At 42.8% G+C, this 19,160-nt stretch overlaps 1 protein-coding gene across 3 annotated transcripts in view; it reads left to right on the top strand.

Moving 5' to 3' along the window:
* adamts3 (ADAM metallopeptidase with thrombospondin type 1 motif, 3) overlaps nt 1-19,160 on the top strand; it is a 78,841-nt gene that overhangs the window by 23,515 nt on the left and 36,166 nt on the right. For 2 of the 3 annotated variants that reach the window (XM_088287990.1, XM_088288006.1), the window contains exons 5-6: nt 11,493-11,686; nt 18,784-18,867. In XM_088287990.1, coding sequence (XP_088144116.1) covers nt 11,493-11,686; nt 18,784-18,867 — 278 coding nt within the window. The remainder of the gene's footprint in view (nt 1-11,492; nt 11,687-18,783; nt 18,868-19,160) is intronic. The other variant, XM_088287998.1, reaches the window with a different exon arrangement.

Below are 19,160 nucleotides of genomic sequence, written 5' to 3'. Positions count from 1 at the left end.
AGCACGAGTGCAGTACGGAATCATCAGCAGACGTACGTGCATCAGACTGGGAGTGATGTGATTAATAATGATGTCATTTACATTAAAAAGAAAGAGAAGCGGTCCTAACATGGAACCCTGTGGGACTCCTTTTTCTAAGGTGATGACATCATAGACAACATCACTGACCCGAATAGCCAGTCTGCTGCCGAGGAGGTAGTTCCTAAACCAAGCAACCACCTTTTGGCTAAGACACACTCTCCAAAGGCTCTATCATCTTCTATCGTGTCAAAAACTTTAAATCGATAAATAAATCATCGATACATAAAGCAACATTGAATGTCTTCTTGTCAATAGCAGCTTAAATGTCACGCAAGACTTCACCAGACGACGTGAAATGAGACTAATGACTCCCAAATGTTTGCTCGAGGTTGGAGATGGGGCGATCATCATTCAGTTGAGCGGGATGTTCTGCTTTTGAAAGAAGTCAGACACAAAGGCTTGTTTCAAGATGTGTGACTTTTTTTTTCTTCTGAAATACAAACATGACAGGCCAGTAGATACCAGAGGTTTAGTCAATAATTGGAGTGGCAACTCTTCAAAAGAAGGGCTTGATGCCATCAGGGCTGTCAGACTTTTGCTAAGCACAACATTGGTCATTGAAAAAAGAAGATAAAACAAAAGTAAAAAATGTCAACGTAGCGGAGGAATCTGAGGAGTTTGCATTAATGGCTGCGAAACAAGACGGAGGCGATCTCGGCTGATTCGATCTTTGGGCCAATTCGTCTGGCCGGGCTCTGATTTGTTTCTTGTCACAAATGCGAGCGTAATGTCACCTCAAAATTTCAGGTTGTTCTCTTCGTCGGCAAGATTTTCACCGTCTTACTACTCAGCTTCACATTTTGGGGGAGAAAATGAGTGCACTTATTTCAAGACGATTGGAATCGGCGCAAAGCCGCTACCTGTCATTTGAGATGGGCTGTTTATTTATTTCAGACAGAGAAGACAATAGAATACTGTAGAATGAATCTTCATTGTCCTTCGGGGTGGAAATTTGTCTTTGACTCATCAAGCACGATAACAATAATGATAAAATGCATACAAAAAATTGAGAAAGAAAATACAATAAAATACTTTGAGTTGAGATTGAAAACCTAAAAAAACTGACCATTCATCAAGAGCAGTCATTGATAATCTGGATTTCATGTCACGGCTTTGGTCGGCGTGCTATCAGTCACTTTGCAGAGTTACGAAAACTCGCGGTCCTGGGAACATTGGATTTCTTAAATATATTCTTAGTTGCGAGCAGCCGGAGTTTAAATGCTTCAACTGGTTGAGCGGGTGATGAGAGCCGTCTGACAGGATGCGCCTCGCCTTTTTCCTCGTCCTCTCTGTAAAATGTTGCGTCAGAGGATCTTGAAGCTTGCCAATTATTTTGCTTGCCACTGACACTGTCCTAGAAAGTTTGTTTTTCAGTCTGCAATTTAGGAGAGTATATCCAAGCGGGGAGGTGCGAGGTTAAAACACTTTCTAACATAGTTTGATGGACAAGCGCCAAAATCTGCCGACTAACTCACCACATAGTTTCCTAAAAAGACGCTGTGAGCATTTCTTAGGGATAAACTCTTGTGTTCACTGAGAAGCTCGACTGAGAGAAATCAAAAGTCTAAACAAAACTTGAAAAATTTCACATGCATGTTTTTTTGTAATGTTCAAAATGTGTTAAGTATAAATAATTACTTGTACCAATCACCTGGTATTTGAGAGTGTTTCCCTAATTTCCCAGTCACCTTGAACGCAGCATCAGAACATCAACTAGATGAGGTGATTAAATGTTGCTAGACAGCCAACGCACGTTTTCCCTAAACGTTGCTAATGCAACACTGGCGCCACCTTGAACTTTCCGCTCGAATGCGTCCAAGTCGAGGTGAGTGCGTTTGAGTGAGGAGAGATGGAGGTTGCCATGGTGATGAAAATTCTGGGGTTCCAGTCGGAGCAGATGTGAGCCCCCGCCCGCCGCCCCTCCCAGAGAGCTTCTTATCGGGCCCGACAACCACGGCCGAGGTCCTCCGCCGTCTTGCAACTCTTTGGATATTAGTTTCCATTTTCACACGTAGGTGGAAATATGAGCACGAGAAACCGAGCGTCTGGGGGCGTTTTGATGACTGTCGTGATCTGGCGGCATTCTGGAAGGCGCTCAGTGGCCGGCGGGCGTAAAAGGGGGGAGGAGGCCAATGTGGCGGAGGGCTCTGGTGTGGCGCGAGGTGTTCATTGCGCTCCAAAGAAAGGAAAAAAAAAATGGTGATTTATACTTGTCGCATATCCGTGCTAAGCTAAGAGCGGGGGCGGCCCAAGGAGGGCGGAGGAATTTGGTGAGATGGCCGCTTAGGGGCAAGGTTAGAGGATGGATGTGGTGTCTGACAAATCTCCTGACGTATGACTTGTATAGTGGTCCGCAAATTTTAAAAACTATGAAATGAAATTCATTTTTGCAAGAAACAGCTAAAAGTGACGCGCAATTGAGAGCGCATGACACGACTTTTTTTTTTTTTTTTTTTTTTTTAAATTCTTTTCATTCGAGTGACGAAGCACTCTTGCACTCTGTCTTATAAAAAGTTGTGAATTTTTTTGTCTTTATATTGTTTTGAGCTTGGCTCGGCTCCAGCACGCCCGCGACCCTCGTGAGGAGAAACGCCTCAAATAATGGATGGATGTTTTTCAAATTTTGTTTGTTTTATTTGTCATTATTATTACGTTTATTAGTTTTGATTGTTCCTAAATGCTTTTTGTTTGGTTCTGTTTTTATTAGTTTTAGTATTAGGTTTTTTTTTTTTTTTGCATAGAGTATTTTAAAAAAAGGTCACACATTATGTATTGTGGAATAAAATCTCATAATGTTGTGCAGTAAACCAATTTGCCAGAAACATGCTCTCGTATGGGCTTTAAAAAAAATATGCTATAATTCGAGTTGTACTTGGAGTTAGTTTTGCTATATTGAAGCTTTCAAACTTTTTTTTTTTCTTCATACCTGTAGTTCGTTTAAGTGCAAAGATGTATTACCACGTCTGGGGAAAACCGCTCTGGGAAGTCATTTACTGAACCGTCTGCCGCTCGACTTTATTTAATGAATCGCTCGCCTCGCTTTGGCATCTGGCGATAACAGCGACTGAATCCTGCCTTCGTAATTCTCTTTATATATAAAAAAAAAAAAAGCCATTTACTTCCATGTTAATTCAATTCATACGTGTATGAGGGACCTTTTAAAGCAATTTACCTTTATCAAGTTAAATACAATTAAAGGTTACCTGTTGTCGCCCAAGAGGCATCCTTTAATGTATCGTAAACAACAGAAGTCATTTCAGATGGGTCAGATGCCCGCGCAAACACTCGACAGCCTCCCCGTGAGTGTGCGTGTTTGTGAGCATATGTGTGAAACAAATGAATGCTGCAAAGCTTTCAAGCCGGCGTCGGTGCAGATAAAAGGAAGCGATAAAATCCCCCTCCCTCTGTCTTCTGCATCATTAACACGAGTCAATAAATAGATGACAGCGCGTGAAATTTGAGCTTTACTTTGTTTTGTTGGTGCGCTTAATGAAGCTGCACTGATTGCAGCATGTCGACATGCAGTACGTTATGATGCAATATGATACCTTGAGACGTGCCGCCATATATTGCAATATGGGCTAATACGTTGTACTACGGTCGCGATTGGGACAGGTGAGACCATATACCAGGGGTGGGCAAACCTTTTGATTGGTACGCCACAATTGGTTCTAAAATTTGACAGAGAGGCCAGACCAGGAGCAGATGGATGGAGTGTTTTGGTAACCTCACCTCCTGGGAGAAGAAAAATACATATAATTTTGAATGAAAGTGAACATTAGCATTACAACAATATATTTGTCTTTGAAAAAAACACAGTATTTTGAAAATAAAACATTAACAAGGTTTATTCACACATATGACCCCCGGGCCGTAGTTTGCCCACGCCTGCCATATACAGTATTATGGCACAATACGTCAGTGTAAAATATCTTGTAGCACGTTATGATGCAAAACAATCCGAATTCTACAATGCATCAGATTAAAATCCGTATGGTACGTTACGATGCAATATTTATAAAATGGTACGAAATGATGGAATACAGTCTACTACGTGACAAGAGATAAATATGAAATAATGTGGCAATCCATAACACGATATTGAGATACGATATGGTACAATACACTCCATGTGATAACGTACTATATTCGTACTACTTTTCATTTTGAATGCAATACACGACCATATGAAGTTACGTGATAAAGTTAAAATAGGATACAATATGTTATGAGACGCAACGATAGCATCCAATATAATATCAAAGTGTTTGATGTGATACGATACATAACAATTTCAACATTATCAACTGTTACGCGTCATTTCTGTCTGTCGCCGTCGGCATCATTAGCGCCACTGACTACTGTAAATAGAAGAGTGCGCCTGAAAACTTCTTTTGATTCATTTATTTTCTCCATGAAGCACTTCTAAAGATACTTTCCACCTCGTCTCACGTCTATTGGGTAAGTACCTTGTCGCGCTCTGAGCACTTTCCGTCGGAAACCTGGAGATAATTAGCTGCTCAGTGCCAAGGAAGTGCGGGATGGAAAAGACCTTGGGTGTGCGTGGAGGGATATTTCAAAACGCGCTATGACTCATCATCTTCATCATCATTCCAGTCACTTCTCATAAGTCACATGGTGGCTGCTTGTCTTTTTTCTTCTTCCTCTCGCCGTCCTGTCAGCCAAATACTTGAAATTCCTGCTGCTTGTTGCGTTTACGAGAGCGAGACGCTTTCATCGCGACGCGCTGCGAGCTCGGCCCGAAAGACAAAGCCTTGTGCTGTTGTTTGTGGGACTTTTCGTTGCAAATCCGCCAAACGAAGCAACTTTGTCGTCTTCGCACCGGGCCAAAGTGTGTGGGCTGCAGTCCGGAAATGATGCCTGACTGAGTTGCTTGTCGGTTGTTTGCCGTGACTTGAAGGATTTTTTTTTTCGGATCCCGCGGGCCGGATTAAACCCGCTTGCGGGCTTGATAAGATATGGTAAAGTATGAAAAAAAGTGTGACGCCCCAATTCCACAAGTAAGATACAGGCAGACCTTCCGTTAAAAATGTTATTCTTGATATTTACAAGCAATACTGAGATGAGTAGAGCAAGTTGATCAAGATTAAAACACAACCTTAAGTCATTTTAGTGGGGAAAACAAAACATCGCGTGTAATATTGCTGCCAATTGTTTCATGCCATAGATCGTGATTTTACTGGTCCGGCCCACACGGTAATATATTTTCCTCCATGTGACCCCTGAGCTGAACTGAGTTAGGTTATGATCGAATCCGATAGAACACATGACCATATGGTCCAATTTGATGCAACGATGCATTATATTACAGTATGTTTCGATATCTTACGATATAGCACGACATGGTATGAGATCATTCGCATCCCATACGTACGTGAGATGCTGGAGCCTTGCTGGCAGCCAGTTGAGGGTGTCCCCCGCCTACTGGGATAGGCTCCAGCACGCCCGCGACTCTCGCGAGGAGAAGTGGATCAGGACATGGATGGACTACATCCGTGCGACCCAGTACTAGTCCGCAGACCGGTGGTTGGGGATATCAGAGATTCCGTACTATACGATCGAGTAAAATTTGTTGTCGTTTTCTGCCATATGCTATCGTACCAGATCATATCATATGGCATGATTTTATTGCACTACATGGACTCAACTACTGGTAAATGATCTTCTTGATTTTATGCTATACGATATGACACCAAATGTAATATTATATCATAAAATATGCTTTTGACGCGAGTCACCCGTGTTAAAAGTTCATTTATGTCGTCAGTTACCTGATTTTTGGTCGGTTTTCCATCTGCCATGATTTGCAGCTTTTCCACCAAGATGAGACGCAGGAACAGCAACATCCTCACCGGCGGAAATAAAATCGCTCCGTTCCAAGCATCCTCAGAGGCTTGTTTCTCTTTTTCCTTTTTTTTTTTTGTAAGGTCGTGACATTTGTGAATTTGATCCGTTGTGTTGCAAAAAGCCCCGGGAGTGGAAAACAGTTTGCCGCTCGGCCTTTTTTCTGCCCACGACATTGGGTTGTTTGTTTGAGAGAAACGGATGCGGGTCACTACAGTGGATTGAACTCCCCGAAAAGGAAATAGAGCTAGCGTTTTCTTCACCCCCTCCCAAAAAAATGCAGTTCGCACCCTGTCCATGAATGAGGCCTAAGTTTGGCCGCGTGTTGTGTAGCAACAAGGCCTGACGTTGTCCTGCTTCGCTTGCTCTCTGGCGAGCCCAAAACACCCGAGGCGACTTGGATGTCAATGAAACAAAAGCGAGACAGACGCTAACAGCTTCGAGGAAACAGGAACTTGTTGAATTTGCGGACAACTACAAGGAAAGTGTCTTCAACATTTATTTTTCCCCGCGCCCATGCTTTTGTAAATTTATGGATTTTAAATGTAACGTGTATGAACATGAAAATAAGCTCATTAAACGACTAATCGCTTTGGATTCCCATTAGCATTAGCCACGTAGCCCCGCAGACTGCTGTGTCAAGGTGCGGCGTGTTTTATTCCTGGTTAATGCATCCGGAAGTGTTTTTACTGGCGCAATTAAGTTAATAGTACATTTTTTTCCCCTTGAAAGTCTTTTGGGTTTATTTATTCCAGATTTTTGTTTTCTGGTGAATCAGCTAATTTGCTGAACTCGTTAGCTCTCCGGGAGCGTGTGGCCCTGTGGGAGTTTGAGTGCTGGCTTCAATTTTAAGGCTTGTTGGGTGTGTTTTGGGCCAGCGCACATTAAAATGCCACCACTATGCCCGCGTGGAGTCGTTGTCATATGAAAGCGTCTTTTCAGTTGTTGCGGCCGCGCTGCGCATAATTAGACCTTTGTTGTTGTTGTCGCTGCCGCTGCAGTTGCCGCCGCTGTTCCTTTTCAGCCCAGGAACAAGTGAGGCAAGCGACAAGCTCATGTTCATAAAAATCGTGCATAATTATCTCGGGCTTCATGCTCCTGGAGGAGACAAAAATCAACCTTATTGTGATGGCTTCATCAAGCTTTTGTGTCACTGCAAAGAAGCAACAAAGGCTGATGGTAATTGTGTGTGCCACTCAACGTACGGGTTGATTTTCGCTTTTGTGTACTTGCAGGTTGAGTGAACTCTTCGAAGTAGCCGCATGGTGGGAAAATGCTGATCTCCTGACACGCAAAGTTGTACTTATGAAAATCTGAACTAAAAAAGTTATGATGGAGAGAACAGTGAGCTCCCTCTTATTTGTGGTTCGCTATTTACGAATTTGAAAAAAAAAATCCGATTTAGGTCATTTCACATTCCGATGAAGTATTTTTCCTTGAAATGACATCAAGTAATATGACATAAATAAATCTAACAATGTATACACAGTAGACTACAGATGGAAATGATCTTTGTTAAACCTGTTGCAAGCTCTTCGTAACTTGTGATATTAATGTACGCATTGTCCATAAACTTAAAAAAAAAAAAAAACTTCCATGCTAAAAATGGTATCGATGAACTGAATTCAATTTTCCGTAACACCTTAAAATTCCACAAGATGGTGCCAAAGCCCTGTCTCATAGGAAAGTAGTAATTGTAGCGAATTATATTGTATTCAATCATCTTATCTTACTGAAATCGGTGTGCGTCGCAGTGGATCACATATTTTCCTATTATTTCAACGATATCCTGATTTCTGTGCGTCACGCTGATGTTTATCACATTGGAATGGGAGTGTATCGTGTGCTATCTGAATTTAAGTTCAGTGTTTTGCATTGGCGTGTACAGTATCATCATTGGAATCTATGATATCATATCACATCGCATTTGGAGTTTATCGAAAACGAAGCTCATTGTGTCACACGGTGCATCTCAGTTGAACGGACCATATTGCATCGCAATTGAAGCGTGTCACAATCTTATTACGACTATATTATAGATTGGATCGTATTTGAACTGTTTTCATAAATTGTACGTTATCAAACCTTATCACCAAACCGTACCACATTCGAACGTATCGGCATTAGAGTGAATTATATTGCATCGTCATTGGAGCTTATTGCGATTGGCTGGAAACCAGTTCAGGTTGCTCGAAGACAGCTGGGATCGGCTCCAGCACCACCGCGACCCTCGTGAGGTGAAGCCGTACAGATAATGGATGGATGGATTGTACCGTATCATGATTAAAGTTTTCCACAATTGAGGACTATATTGCGTACGTATTGTTTGTTGTTTCAGAAATCTTCTCAAGATTGGATGGTAGCTTTCTTCATTTCGTGATCACTGGACACCTTCGTACATCATCAGGCTCTCGTTAGCGTTTGGTCAAATCGAGCGCGGAAAGAAAATGTTCTGATTCAGCGTACACATTCTCTGACTTGAGGAAAACTTTTTTTTCTTCTTTAGTTTGTCTTTGGCCCACTTTGTCTGATGGAAACAAGTTAAGACTGTGAACACACTTCAGTATCATTTCATTGGCATGAATATTTTTCGGCTAATACCGCAGATATCAAGGGAACGCTTAAGAGCATTTGTGCTTCTATTTTTGGAGTGTTTGGAGAGGCCTGATAATGATCTGGATGCTGGCAATCCAGTTTTTGCCCCAAATTCAACATTTCAACAAATGTGCACTCAAATGTTCAAATCAAGACCAGGACATGTAGCGCCGCTTTAATTAGCCACATTACAAAACAAACACACGTTACTTTTTTTTTTTTTTTTTTTAGAACGACGAGCTAACTAGCATTGGTTGTGAGTTTTAGGCCTTCAAAACAACGGGTTTTCCAAAACAAAAAATGATCACAATGAAAAAAAAATTTCTTTGTGGTTCCCTTAAATACGGTCCCACAGTGCCACTCCGAATCTGTTGCGTCATTCTCGTTGATGCTCCCTGCTTCTCGTTCGCCCGCGTTGCTGCTGTCACTGTTTTTGCCGCTTCATAAGACCTCGAGATCGCAATCGAGCTTGACTTTATCTCGTCTTTATGTTGTCGCTCTCCTCAAAGGAAGATCAAAGCAACCAACTGAGGCGCTCCGGATTATTTGTTCTTCTTTACTTCCCACCACTGTTAATTATTAACAATTGTCGCTAACATGTTTTTCCTTCTTTTTTTTTTTTTTAATGCATTTCTATACCATCAGTGAGGGAGATGGGTCATGAATAAATGAGTGTTTGCCGCCAACAGACACAGTAGATTTCCACTGCACTCGCGCCTGTCGCCGACTTTGCTGCCATTTTTAGCCTGCGGCAGCGCTGGCTGGCCTTGTCGCCACCTCGCCCCTCGCCCGCCCGGCGCTGCCACGTGTGAGCACCTCGCCCCCGCCAGATCCAAGCACCCCTTCCCCTCCTCGTCTGCTGCGCGGCGGGGGTCTCCAGGGACTGGGCCGTGGACCCCGAGCACACTAGTGGTCTTAAAGCGGCGCTACTGAGGGGAAGTCCTGTGCCTTTGAAGTCGCCTGTTTACTCTTGAGGGTGGTGGTGGTGGTGGGAGGTGCGTTTTAGGGGGCAGGGAGTGGAGAAATGTGCACAAGAATGCCAGTGTCACGGCGAGAGCGGCAGAGGGCAGGAATGCGGCTCACAATCCCCAGCCTGTAGGAGCCCGGGCCCGCGGACGACGTGGCGGTCATTTCTTGCCTGTTTATTTTAGCTGGCCTCGACCGCTCAATCAACACGACTGTCTGCAGAGTGGAGCATCTCTGGGCAAAAAAAAAAAGAAGGAAAAGGAAAGATGGTCAGCTTGGAATTAGGCTGCTTATCTATCACATAAAATGAGCAATTTTGTCCCTTAAAGGCCACTGTACTTCTGTAATGGCGGCGCTTCTGAACCATTCGGTGAGCTTCAGTTGGAGTGGAACCCGTTGTTTCAGAATTAGAGGAAATCGTTTCGCAATGGAAGTGGAACGAATTCGAATGTAATCAGAGTAAAGCATATCGTAGTGTATTGTTGGAGCATGCGTTAGCTTTTCCTTTTGCATCATTATTGGAGTGCATGATATCCAATTGTAATGGTTTCACATCTTAATTGGAATAAATCGAATCGTAATTGGAGTACATCGCAACGCTACTGGAGTGTATGGATTGTATCCTAATTGATGTTTGTTATAATGTGTCACATCATAATTGGAATGTGTTTTCTCACAACACATCATTAGTGGTGTGTATCTTATTTTAATTCGAGTAAATGGAATCGTAATGTCAAATTGGGGTGCACTGTATCATAATGTATCTTGATTATAATGAATTGTATCATATCATAACTCCTTTTTTGTTTTTTTATGTTTACAAAATAAATATTGTTTTTTTTTAATTCCCCCATTTTGCTTGTTTTTTTTGTCATGTAAAATGTTTATCAGCATTTTTTTTATTATTTTTGCAGAACAAGAAGATTCTAAAAAAAAAAAAAAAAAAAAAATGCTCCCCACAATTTGCATTATTTTCTTTTCCACAATTATTGCAATTGGCATCAATTATACGGCAATTTTCAAAAGATGGGGCGCACAGGGAATGGGCCGGCGTGCATTTTATTGCACAATTGGAATAAATTGCTCTTGGATTTGCTGTGAATCACATCCGATTATGATTGGAGTGTATAGTCAAGTCATCGACGTGAATCGTATCAAATCATGATTTAAGTGGAATATGTAGCATTTTAATTAAGGTGAATTGTATTGTATCATAATTGGAATGGATCATATACTGGAGTATCTCATCGGCAATTGAAAAAAAAAAAATGGTGTTCCGCGCCACCACTTCCATCACATGGATGAGTGTCATCGGTTTCACAGTGCACTAGCAGCCAGACCCAATACTGTCAGCTCCAATGATACACTTGATTTTCATATCAGACGCAGCCAAAGATGCCCATTCTCCAACCAAATCTGATTGCGACCACGTCCCAATAATTACTTATCGAGTAGCGGCTCGACACTGAGCCCCTCGCGGATGTCCGAGTTTCTCACCCTATCTCTAAGGTAGAGCCCGGGACACCTGGCGGAGGAAACTCATTTCGGCCGCTTGGATCCGAGAACTTGTTCTTTTGTTCACAACCCACAGCTCGTGACCATGGGTAGGAACGTGGATGGACTGGAAAATCGAGAGCTTTGCCTTTCGGCCCACACCCCAAGATACTTGAACTGCTTCACTTGGGGCGAGAGGGCTCTCCACTGTTTTCCAACTGAGGGCCATGGTCTCAAATTTGGAGGTGCTGATCTTCATCCCAACCGCTTCATAATCGGCGGTGAACCGCTCCAGTGAGACTTGGAGATCACGGCTTGAAGAAGCTAACAGCGCCACCTCATCTGCATAAAGCAGAGATGCAATACTGAGATCACCAAACCGGACCCCTTCAGCACCACGGCTAAGCCTGGAAATTGTGTCCATGAAAGTTATGAACAATGTAATAATGAATGTCATATTAATTAATTCATTTTTTTTTTTTTTCCCAAAGCAGAGTTGCCAGATGTTGCCGGGACTTTGGATACAGTCGCGCGGCAGGTCAATCAGACGATCCAGCGGCGCAGTCGCCGCGACGCCGGCGAGAACGACTACAACATCGAAATCCTGCTGGGAGTGGACGACTCGGTGGTTCGATTCCACGGGAAGGAACATGTGCAGAATTACCTCCTCACGCTCATGAATATTGTAAGTGCACAATTTAACATTTTGTGAAGAAGTATCCAAGCGAGTCAATCGTGGCTGATATTGAAACGATGACGATGCACGGCACGGATTGTGCGCCTCAGCAGACTTGAAAGCATCGAGTCACGCTTGATAGAAGGACGCGCACGCACACACACTGGTACTCGCAGCGGGTAGTGTGTGAAGGCATGCTGCGAAGACACACTTTTTTCTTTGCAGCGCTTAGCAGGAAGTGGCCATGCCGAGCTGCCGCCGTCCTGTCTGCTTGCAAAGATTAGCTGCCGTAAGCGTCCTAATGTATCAGCTGGGAAGGCGCATCCAATGTAGGCTTGGAAGACGAGATATTTAGACGGATTTCAACAAATAATGCTGGAAACTTATTTAAGAGAAAAATGTCTTCTTTTTAAAATGGAATAAAAGTAAGGACATTTTGAGAAAATAGTTTGCATTTTAATTCATGGAAAATTACAGAAAGATTAATTGATTGTTGAAATAATCTTGAAAAACTGAAAAACGTGCAGCTAATCCATGTGATCGGAATCAATATCGGTTCACCACACTCATGGACGATCGTATCGGAATCGGCCGCAAAAAAACAAGCAAATTCATTTCTCGCATTTAATTTAATTAAATTAATTAAACTTTGAAAACAAATTCTAGTTTTTTGAAATTACTAAGATTGATGTTTATAATTAAGTTGCCTTCATTTTAACAGAATTCATTCTCATTATCAAGAATATGTATTTAATGGAATCATTAACAATATTAATTCAACATTGGAAAAAAATTCCAATGTTTAAAAAAAGATAAATGGGTGAAACAGCAATGTTATGATTAACATTTCCAACCCATTTCTGGGTGGTCAGTGAAACTTTTGCCGGGGGCAATTTTTTTTTTTTCTTTGACCAAATTCCTCGTAGAGTTCATCAATATTGTTCATTCAAAGCAAAATGACTGACTTCCCAATTTCATATCCGCTGGCGAACCCGATGTCAAACGCTGATTTTCTTGAACTTCCCAGGCACGAGATCTGATGACTTTCCTTCCTGTACAGTGCATGCGCTAGCTAGCAATGACTCATTGAATGAAATTGTGTCTTTTTGTGTCTGTAAATGCATTTCACGCGTCAACACGTCACGAAAAAGCTTGGCTGGAGGCGAATGACGAATGGCAATGCGTTGTTCCCGTAATGAGGTATTCTCATGGAAATGGCGGCATGCTTTGGCCGCAAAATTTGGACACTTGTTCCCCGGCAACAAGTCTGCTGACGATGTTGGAGGCCTTACCAAACCCGCTCACCCTTTATTAATTAATTAATTAATTTATTTTTTGGTTTCTATCCTCCCTGTATTGACTTCCCTCCCGATGAAAGACGCCCCTCGTTCCCCACTCATCCGCTGCTCTTGTCTTATCTCCTCCCCTCCGCCCTCCTCATCATCTTCCTCCCTCCGCCTCCATTCGACCGCCTTCCCTTTGTTACCTCTTCACCCAATGGCGGTGGAATTTGATGACACATTACAACGTATTCGCATGTATGCGCCATACGCAAGGTGCAAGGTAATCTACTACGTGTGTCTTTTTGCACGCTTCGGAGTGAAGAAAACAATTAGAATGAAGCTCTCTGTTGTTTATAGAGATAAATTTTTTTATATGCTTATCCATCGTGTTATTTATAGGGCATGCACAGATGGCATTTACGCAAGATTGTTTCCTACGCTACAATTTATTTCCATTAAGGACTCATTCAGAAGACAAATTAGCACGAGCTTGCTATCAAGCTGTCATGCAGCTTAACCTTTTCCAAGAAAATGAATGCAAGGTCCACCTTCACGCTGTGTCTGTGGAGATCCCATAGTATCGAACTGTCTTGAATGTCGCTTGATAAAGTGAACACGTTGCACACAAGCAACTTCAACCACATCTGCACTCAAATATATATTATTTATGCTTTTCTTTCGTAATTCTACAGACCTGCGAGCAAGCAAACAATCTGTCCAAGGTCACCCAGTGGCTGTTTAGATTGCATGACAACTTGGTAATAGAAATCATGCGTTCAAGTTTGCAAGTGCTGTCAGCGTAAAAACTCAATTCCACAGTAATAATACAAATGTAAAAAGTTAACCATAGTGTACTTGATAAGGCAAACACAAAAAAAATGTCTATATATATTATCCGAGTTGTATTTATCTTTTTCTGAACTGGAATGCTTTCATGGCATTTGCATTCATTTCATTGACGAAAGATGATTTAATCAGTGGGTGTCGAGCCACGTAAAGAAAAGGAAGGGACGGGGAAAAATGGCGTTTCAAGCGAGCGCGCAAACCGGGATTTCGTCGCCTTTGAGGTGCTTCATTCTCGGGTGTGATTACACAACGCACTCACCATGGAGAAAAATAACGGAGGAAGGGGAAAAAACGAGGGCGCCTCTTTATGCATCTACTCCCGCTGACTGTTAGTCACAATTGTGACAAGACAACTGTTCGATTTGTGATTAGACGAGTGAGTGAGTGTGTGTGGGAGGAATTTAAGCCTCCACACGCGCACGCACACACATACATACACTTGTCTTCTGCCTTGTGCTGCGGTTGAACGGACAACTCGTTTGATGTTTCTATGGTGTGTTCGTTCGTGGCCAATCCACGAGCTATCCAACCGTCGGGTTAAGCAATTGATCCGATTCAAATGGACATGCTTGTTTTGGTGGAGTTTTGTGAAAACGACGGCAGGTTCAGACTCAGCGCGGGAAAAAAATGATCTGGAACAGATTACGTGCATCTCTGAACCAAATGTATTTTTTTTTTTTGCAAACACACAACTGTATCTGCTACATCAACAATCGTGAGCCGTCTTCTAGTGCTCGAAAGTGGATTTACACCCACAACGGGTTTGATCAAAATAGGCTTTGCGACTGTACAAAAGAAAAATTGCAAAAAAGAAGGACCCCAAACTGTAAATCCTCAACTAAGCTGAATATGAAGTTCACGCGCTTTGCTTAGTGTATAGAAAGCACAATTGCAAATCCTTTTTTGCTTTCCTTCTCCTTACTTGCATTTCTTGTATAAAACATTCAAGCAAGGCAGTCAATATGTGGAGTTCGCCCGCAGGTGTTCATGTGTGATTGGTTGTCAGTTCGGGATGGAGCCCTGGATTGGCTGCGGCCCCTCGGGAATCTCCCCCGAAGGGCTGCATAGAAAATGGATGGCTGGAGCTTGACGTGCATTGCTCAGATTTTGCTCCAAAAAGTTTGTTCAGTTCTGCTCAGAGATTGGAAGCATCGGCGCTGCCGGTCTGGACCTGTTTCTGAGCTCTGTCATACACACTCTCACGCTACCAAGATTTGAAATGTTCATCGACGTTTTTAAAGGCCGCAAGATCCTTCATAGGTATCTAAGGAAGCAACTGACAGTTATTTTAACTCATTTGCTGCCATTGACGGCTAAAGACGTCAAAGATCCTTTTTTTTTTTTTTTAACTCGGCTGGTAGTGAATGAGTTAATAATCAATTTATCTGGCGTTTAAATTTGTCTCTTTATTCAGTTGAGGGTTTTTTTTTTTTTTTCATTTTCTGACATCATTTCAAATTGACAGTGCAGAAAAGTCCTAAAGAAGCTGATTCATTTCCTGAAGTCCATAACAAATAAAATAAAAAAAAATCAGTTTGCCAATGTTTTACAGTGTCTGGATTTAAAACAAAGGTAATTGGTCGGAGGAGCACAGAAATTCCAAAATATTTAATGTTGACGGGCTGAAATTTCGAAGATTTGGACAATCTTAAATTCATGTCTTTAAGCGATTAATCTATTAGCAATATAGTTGGCGATTAATTTTTTTGAATGTATTTGCAATTTCTGCTTATATGTTTCCAAATGATAAATCAATTATCAAAACAGGTGATGATGAATTTAGTAACCGATTGTTGCACCACTTGTGAATACATTTTCAACTTTTGCTTACACTGTGTGTTGTTGCGCGATTAATTCATAATAAACATTGGCGATTAATTTAGCAGTTGATTAGTTGTCGATTAATCCATAATTTTGTTACACCCCTGATTTGCAATCTCGATTCATAAAGTTGCTTTCATTCCACTGGCTCAGTCTCAGATCATGTAAACCTGATCAGTATTTTGCACAAAATGCTGTCGTTTTTATTTTTTATTCTTGGGGCCGGTGGAGCGTAGCTTCTCCTCCAGGTGAAGCTATTTGACATCAGCTGTGTTTTCAAAATGTGGGCCATCCGTGTCGTTGGGTCACATTCGAAGCAGTCAGTCGTGCAAATGGATGGACTTTGTGGAAAGGAACTTTGCAGCCAGCCCCGCGCCGTCGCAGCCTGCACGTATTTCTCCACGTGCTCGACGAGCATGTTGAACGGGGCGGTCGGGAGAAGCTCAGCGGGCTCAAAGCAAACGAGAGCCTCGGCACGGCAGGCTGTCTTTTCAGTCAGAACGCTCCCGCTGGCTAATGAGCACTTTCCGTATTTCGAGGCCGGAAGATGGACATTTCTACGTGTGTTCTGATTCTATTGACATTTTTCGTGCAGTCAGTGGGCCGCATAGCGCCGGGAGGGATGCTGATGATGGGATTCACGATCACCCGCTAAACGACGTCAATTATATGACGGGGGCATGAAGATCACTTTCCCATATGATGTGACAGGGCTCTATAGGCTGCATGGTTTTTATTTGCCACTGGGCAAAGTTGAAGAAAATAACAATAGAAAATTGTAATCAGAATATTTCTCATTTAAATCCCATTTTATTTATCCTGCAGGAAGTGAATTGTCAAGAGAATACAGCGGCGTCTTCAAATACACAATTGACTTAACTCACTTCTCAACCAGTGGCAGTTTGACAGATAATATTGAATGATAATTATTCATTCATTATTAATTATTCGTAAATATTTTTCTGAAAGTGGCGGCACGGTGGACGACTGGTTAGTACGATGGCCTCACAGTGCAGAGGTCTTGGGTTCGATTCTGGCTCCAGCCTTCCTTTGTGGAGTTTGCATGTTCTCCCCGTCCCTGCGTGGGTTTCCTCCGGGTACTCCGGTTTCCTCCCACATTCCGAAAACATGCATGGCTGGTCGATTGGACACTCCAAATTGCCCCTAGGTATGAGTGTGAGCCCCGATGGTTGTACGTCTATGTGTGCCCTGCGATTGGCTGGCAACCAGTTCAGGGTGTCCCCCGCCTACTGCCCGAAGACAGCTGGAATCGGCTCCAGCACCCTGATGATAAGAAGTGGTACAGATAATAGATAGATGGATTTTTCTGAAAGTAGCTTCAAGCTTTTTCTTACCACAAATCGTCCTTCTCCTCATTGGCTTGGAGGACACATCAATGAATGTATGGCTTTATTTTTGCGTGGTACAGTTCGTTTTCCAAACAACCACGTAGCCTCTGCTACCTGAATGCCGCCATCCGCACTCAGGCTAGCAAACTAGCAGATCACTTAAGAGCATCAACAGACAGCCCACACAGCAACACTCACAGGCATGTATTCTTTCTCCTCGGCTACGTACGGCCATTATTGCTGCTGTGCTGAGATGCTGAGAGAGGAGCCGATCCTCCAATAGTGCCGTAGAGGCCTTCTTTTCAAAGTGGCCTCCTTCGTATGCACTGCATCTGCTTCAGTGGGATTGTTATTTCTATATCCAATAAAAGAGAAAAAAAAACTGAAGCCACCAATGCCTCCTTTTCCCATAATAGCGACGAGGTAATCAGCTCCAGTTATTCTGCACGCCTCCTACGGGATTCCAATAAAGGACAAGCTGGGTTTTTTTTGTTTTGTTTTTGAAACGCATAAGGCGCCCAGAAGACTGAGTCACACAGAGCAAATTTTGCCTAATTCAATATGAATGAACAGCTCCTTTTTTTTTTTAATAACAATAAATCATTTAGCCCTTCTGCGCCTTGTAATAATAAAAGATAATAATCCAAAGATTGTCACACCCTCTCTCATGAGTAGGAAAACTTTTGCAAGTCACTTCTCATGTTGTGAACAACCAACCATGTTTTGCAACATTTACCTTTTGAAGTTTGCGATTCATGTCCGTCCACTTGGTGGTGCGACATCTCGCCAAGGTGTCGTCACACCTGTTTAGCTGCAGACTAATTGAATTTAAACAACCGAATGAACATATTCCGTGTGTGGCGATTCCATATTTTTGCAAGTGTTTTCTCATACAAGAAGCAACCAATTTGAGGGCAAATGCTCAAATGGATGCAACAGTGTTGCAGTACTCTTGAAAATGTGAATGCGCGGCGGGGCGGTTGAAATAACGGCACATGCGGTGCCCGCCGCTCAAGTAGCCCACCTGACACCGCTATTCCCGCAAAGGCTCGCGGAATATTTTCCTCATGTCTTCTGAATAACAAAGCTCTTGAAACATGAATGCAGGTGTCATTCAAATGGCATCTTGCACCGTCAGTTGTCGTGGGGATGTACAGTGCAACTCACCCCAACCTCAAATTTAATAGTAGCCCAACGCTGGTCTTATCATGTATCATTAATTCATTTCATTTCAAGTCTGCCCTCAATTAGAGAATTGTCTCAGGGACCAAAATAAATGCCCCCTTCCCCGAAACGTGAAATCCATCACTTGTATTTATTATGGCCCAGATTCCTTGAAGATAGAGAGGGCAGAGCGAGGCCGATCTCTGAAGGGGAAATTTGATCCCGTGGCCTGATTAAAAGCACGGTTGCTCGTGGAACCAAAAGAAACAGCATGTTGTTGGGAGACGGTGGCGTGACGCAGCTTTCTTTGGATTCCACCCCTTGGGGAATATGTTGTTATCCCGGCCGGTTCCGAAGCATTGACTGTCTGAGTGAGGCCTCGGCTGTGTGGACGCACGGGGCCACGACCACTTAGTGATGTCTAACACCCGCGTTGTGTTGGAAGAATTTGTCTCTGCTGTTGCCACGCAACACAATAGACAAGCTCTTTATTTCTCGCGTGTATGTGAATATGGCAAGCCGCATGACTTTGTCAACATCTGAGTTGTGTTTTCCGGCACGGCGACGTGATCGGGGCTTCGTCTTCAAGTGTTTTCATCCAAACAAATTTAACCATGTGCTTCTTTTTTTCCCCACTTCTTAGGTAAATGAGATTTACCATGACGAGTCCCTGGGGGTCCATATCAACGTGGTCCTTGTGAGGATGATCATGCTGGGCTATGCTAAGGTGAGCTTCGCACAACCTACGGACTAACTAATAGACCAACTAACAAACAAACGACTCGTGAGTTCCAGCTTATTCGTGTTGTGTTGATTACCAACCAACCAACCAACCAGGACAAGGGAGAAATTCCCGTTGTTTCTGGTCTGACCTCTGTTGTCACTAACTAACTAACTGATTGACTGACTTTGAACTCCTTTCTGACCTTACTTATTGCTGACAAACCAACCCAAAAAAATCTTGATCCAAGCCAGATTCCGCTTGTTTCCAACCAAACGTGTTGTGTTGCTAACTAATGA

The sequence above is a fragment of the Idiotropiscis lumnitzeri genome, chromosome 1 (assembly GCF_059441095.1).
Source record: "Idiotropiscis lumnitzeri isolate Australia: NSW breed Sydney's pygmy pipehorse chromosome 1, RoL_Ilum_1.0, whole genome shotgun sequence".
NCBI lineage: Eukaryota > Metazoa > Chordata > Actinopteri > Syngnathiformes > Syngnathidae > Idiotropiscis > Idiotropiscis lumnitzeri.
This window is presented reverse-complemented; position numbering and strand designations above follow the sequence as displayed.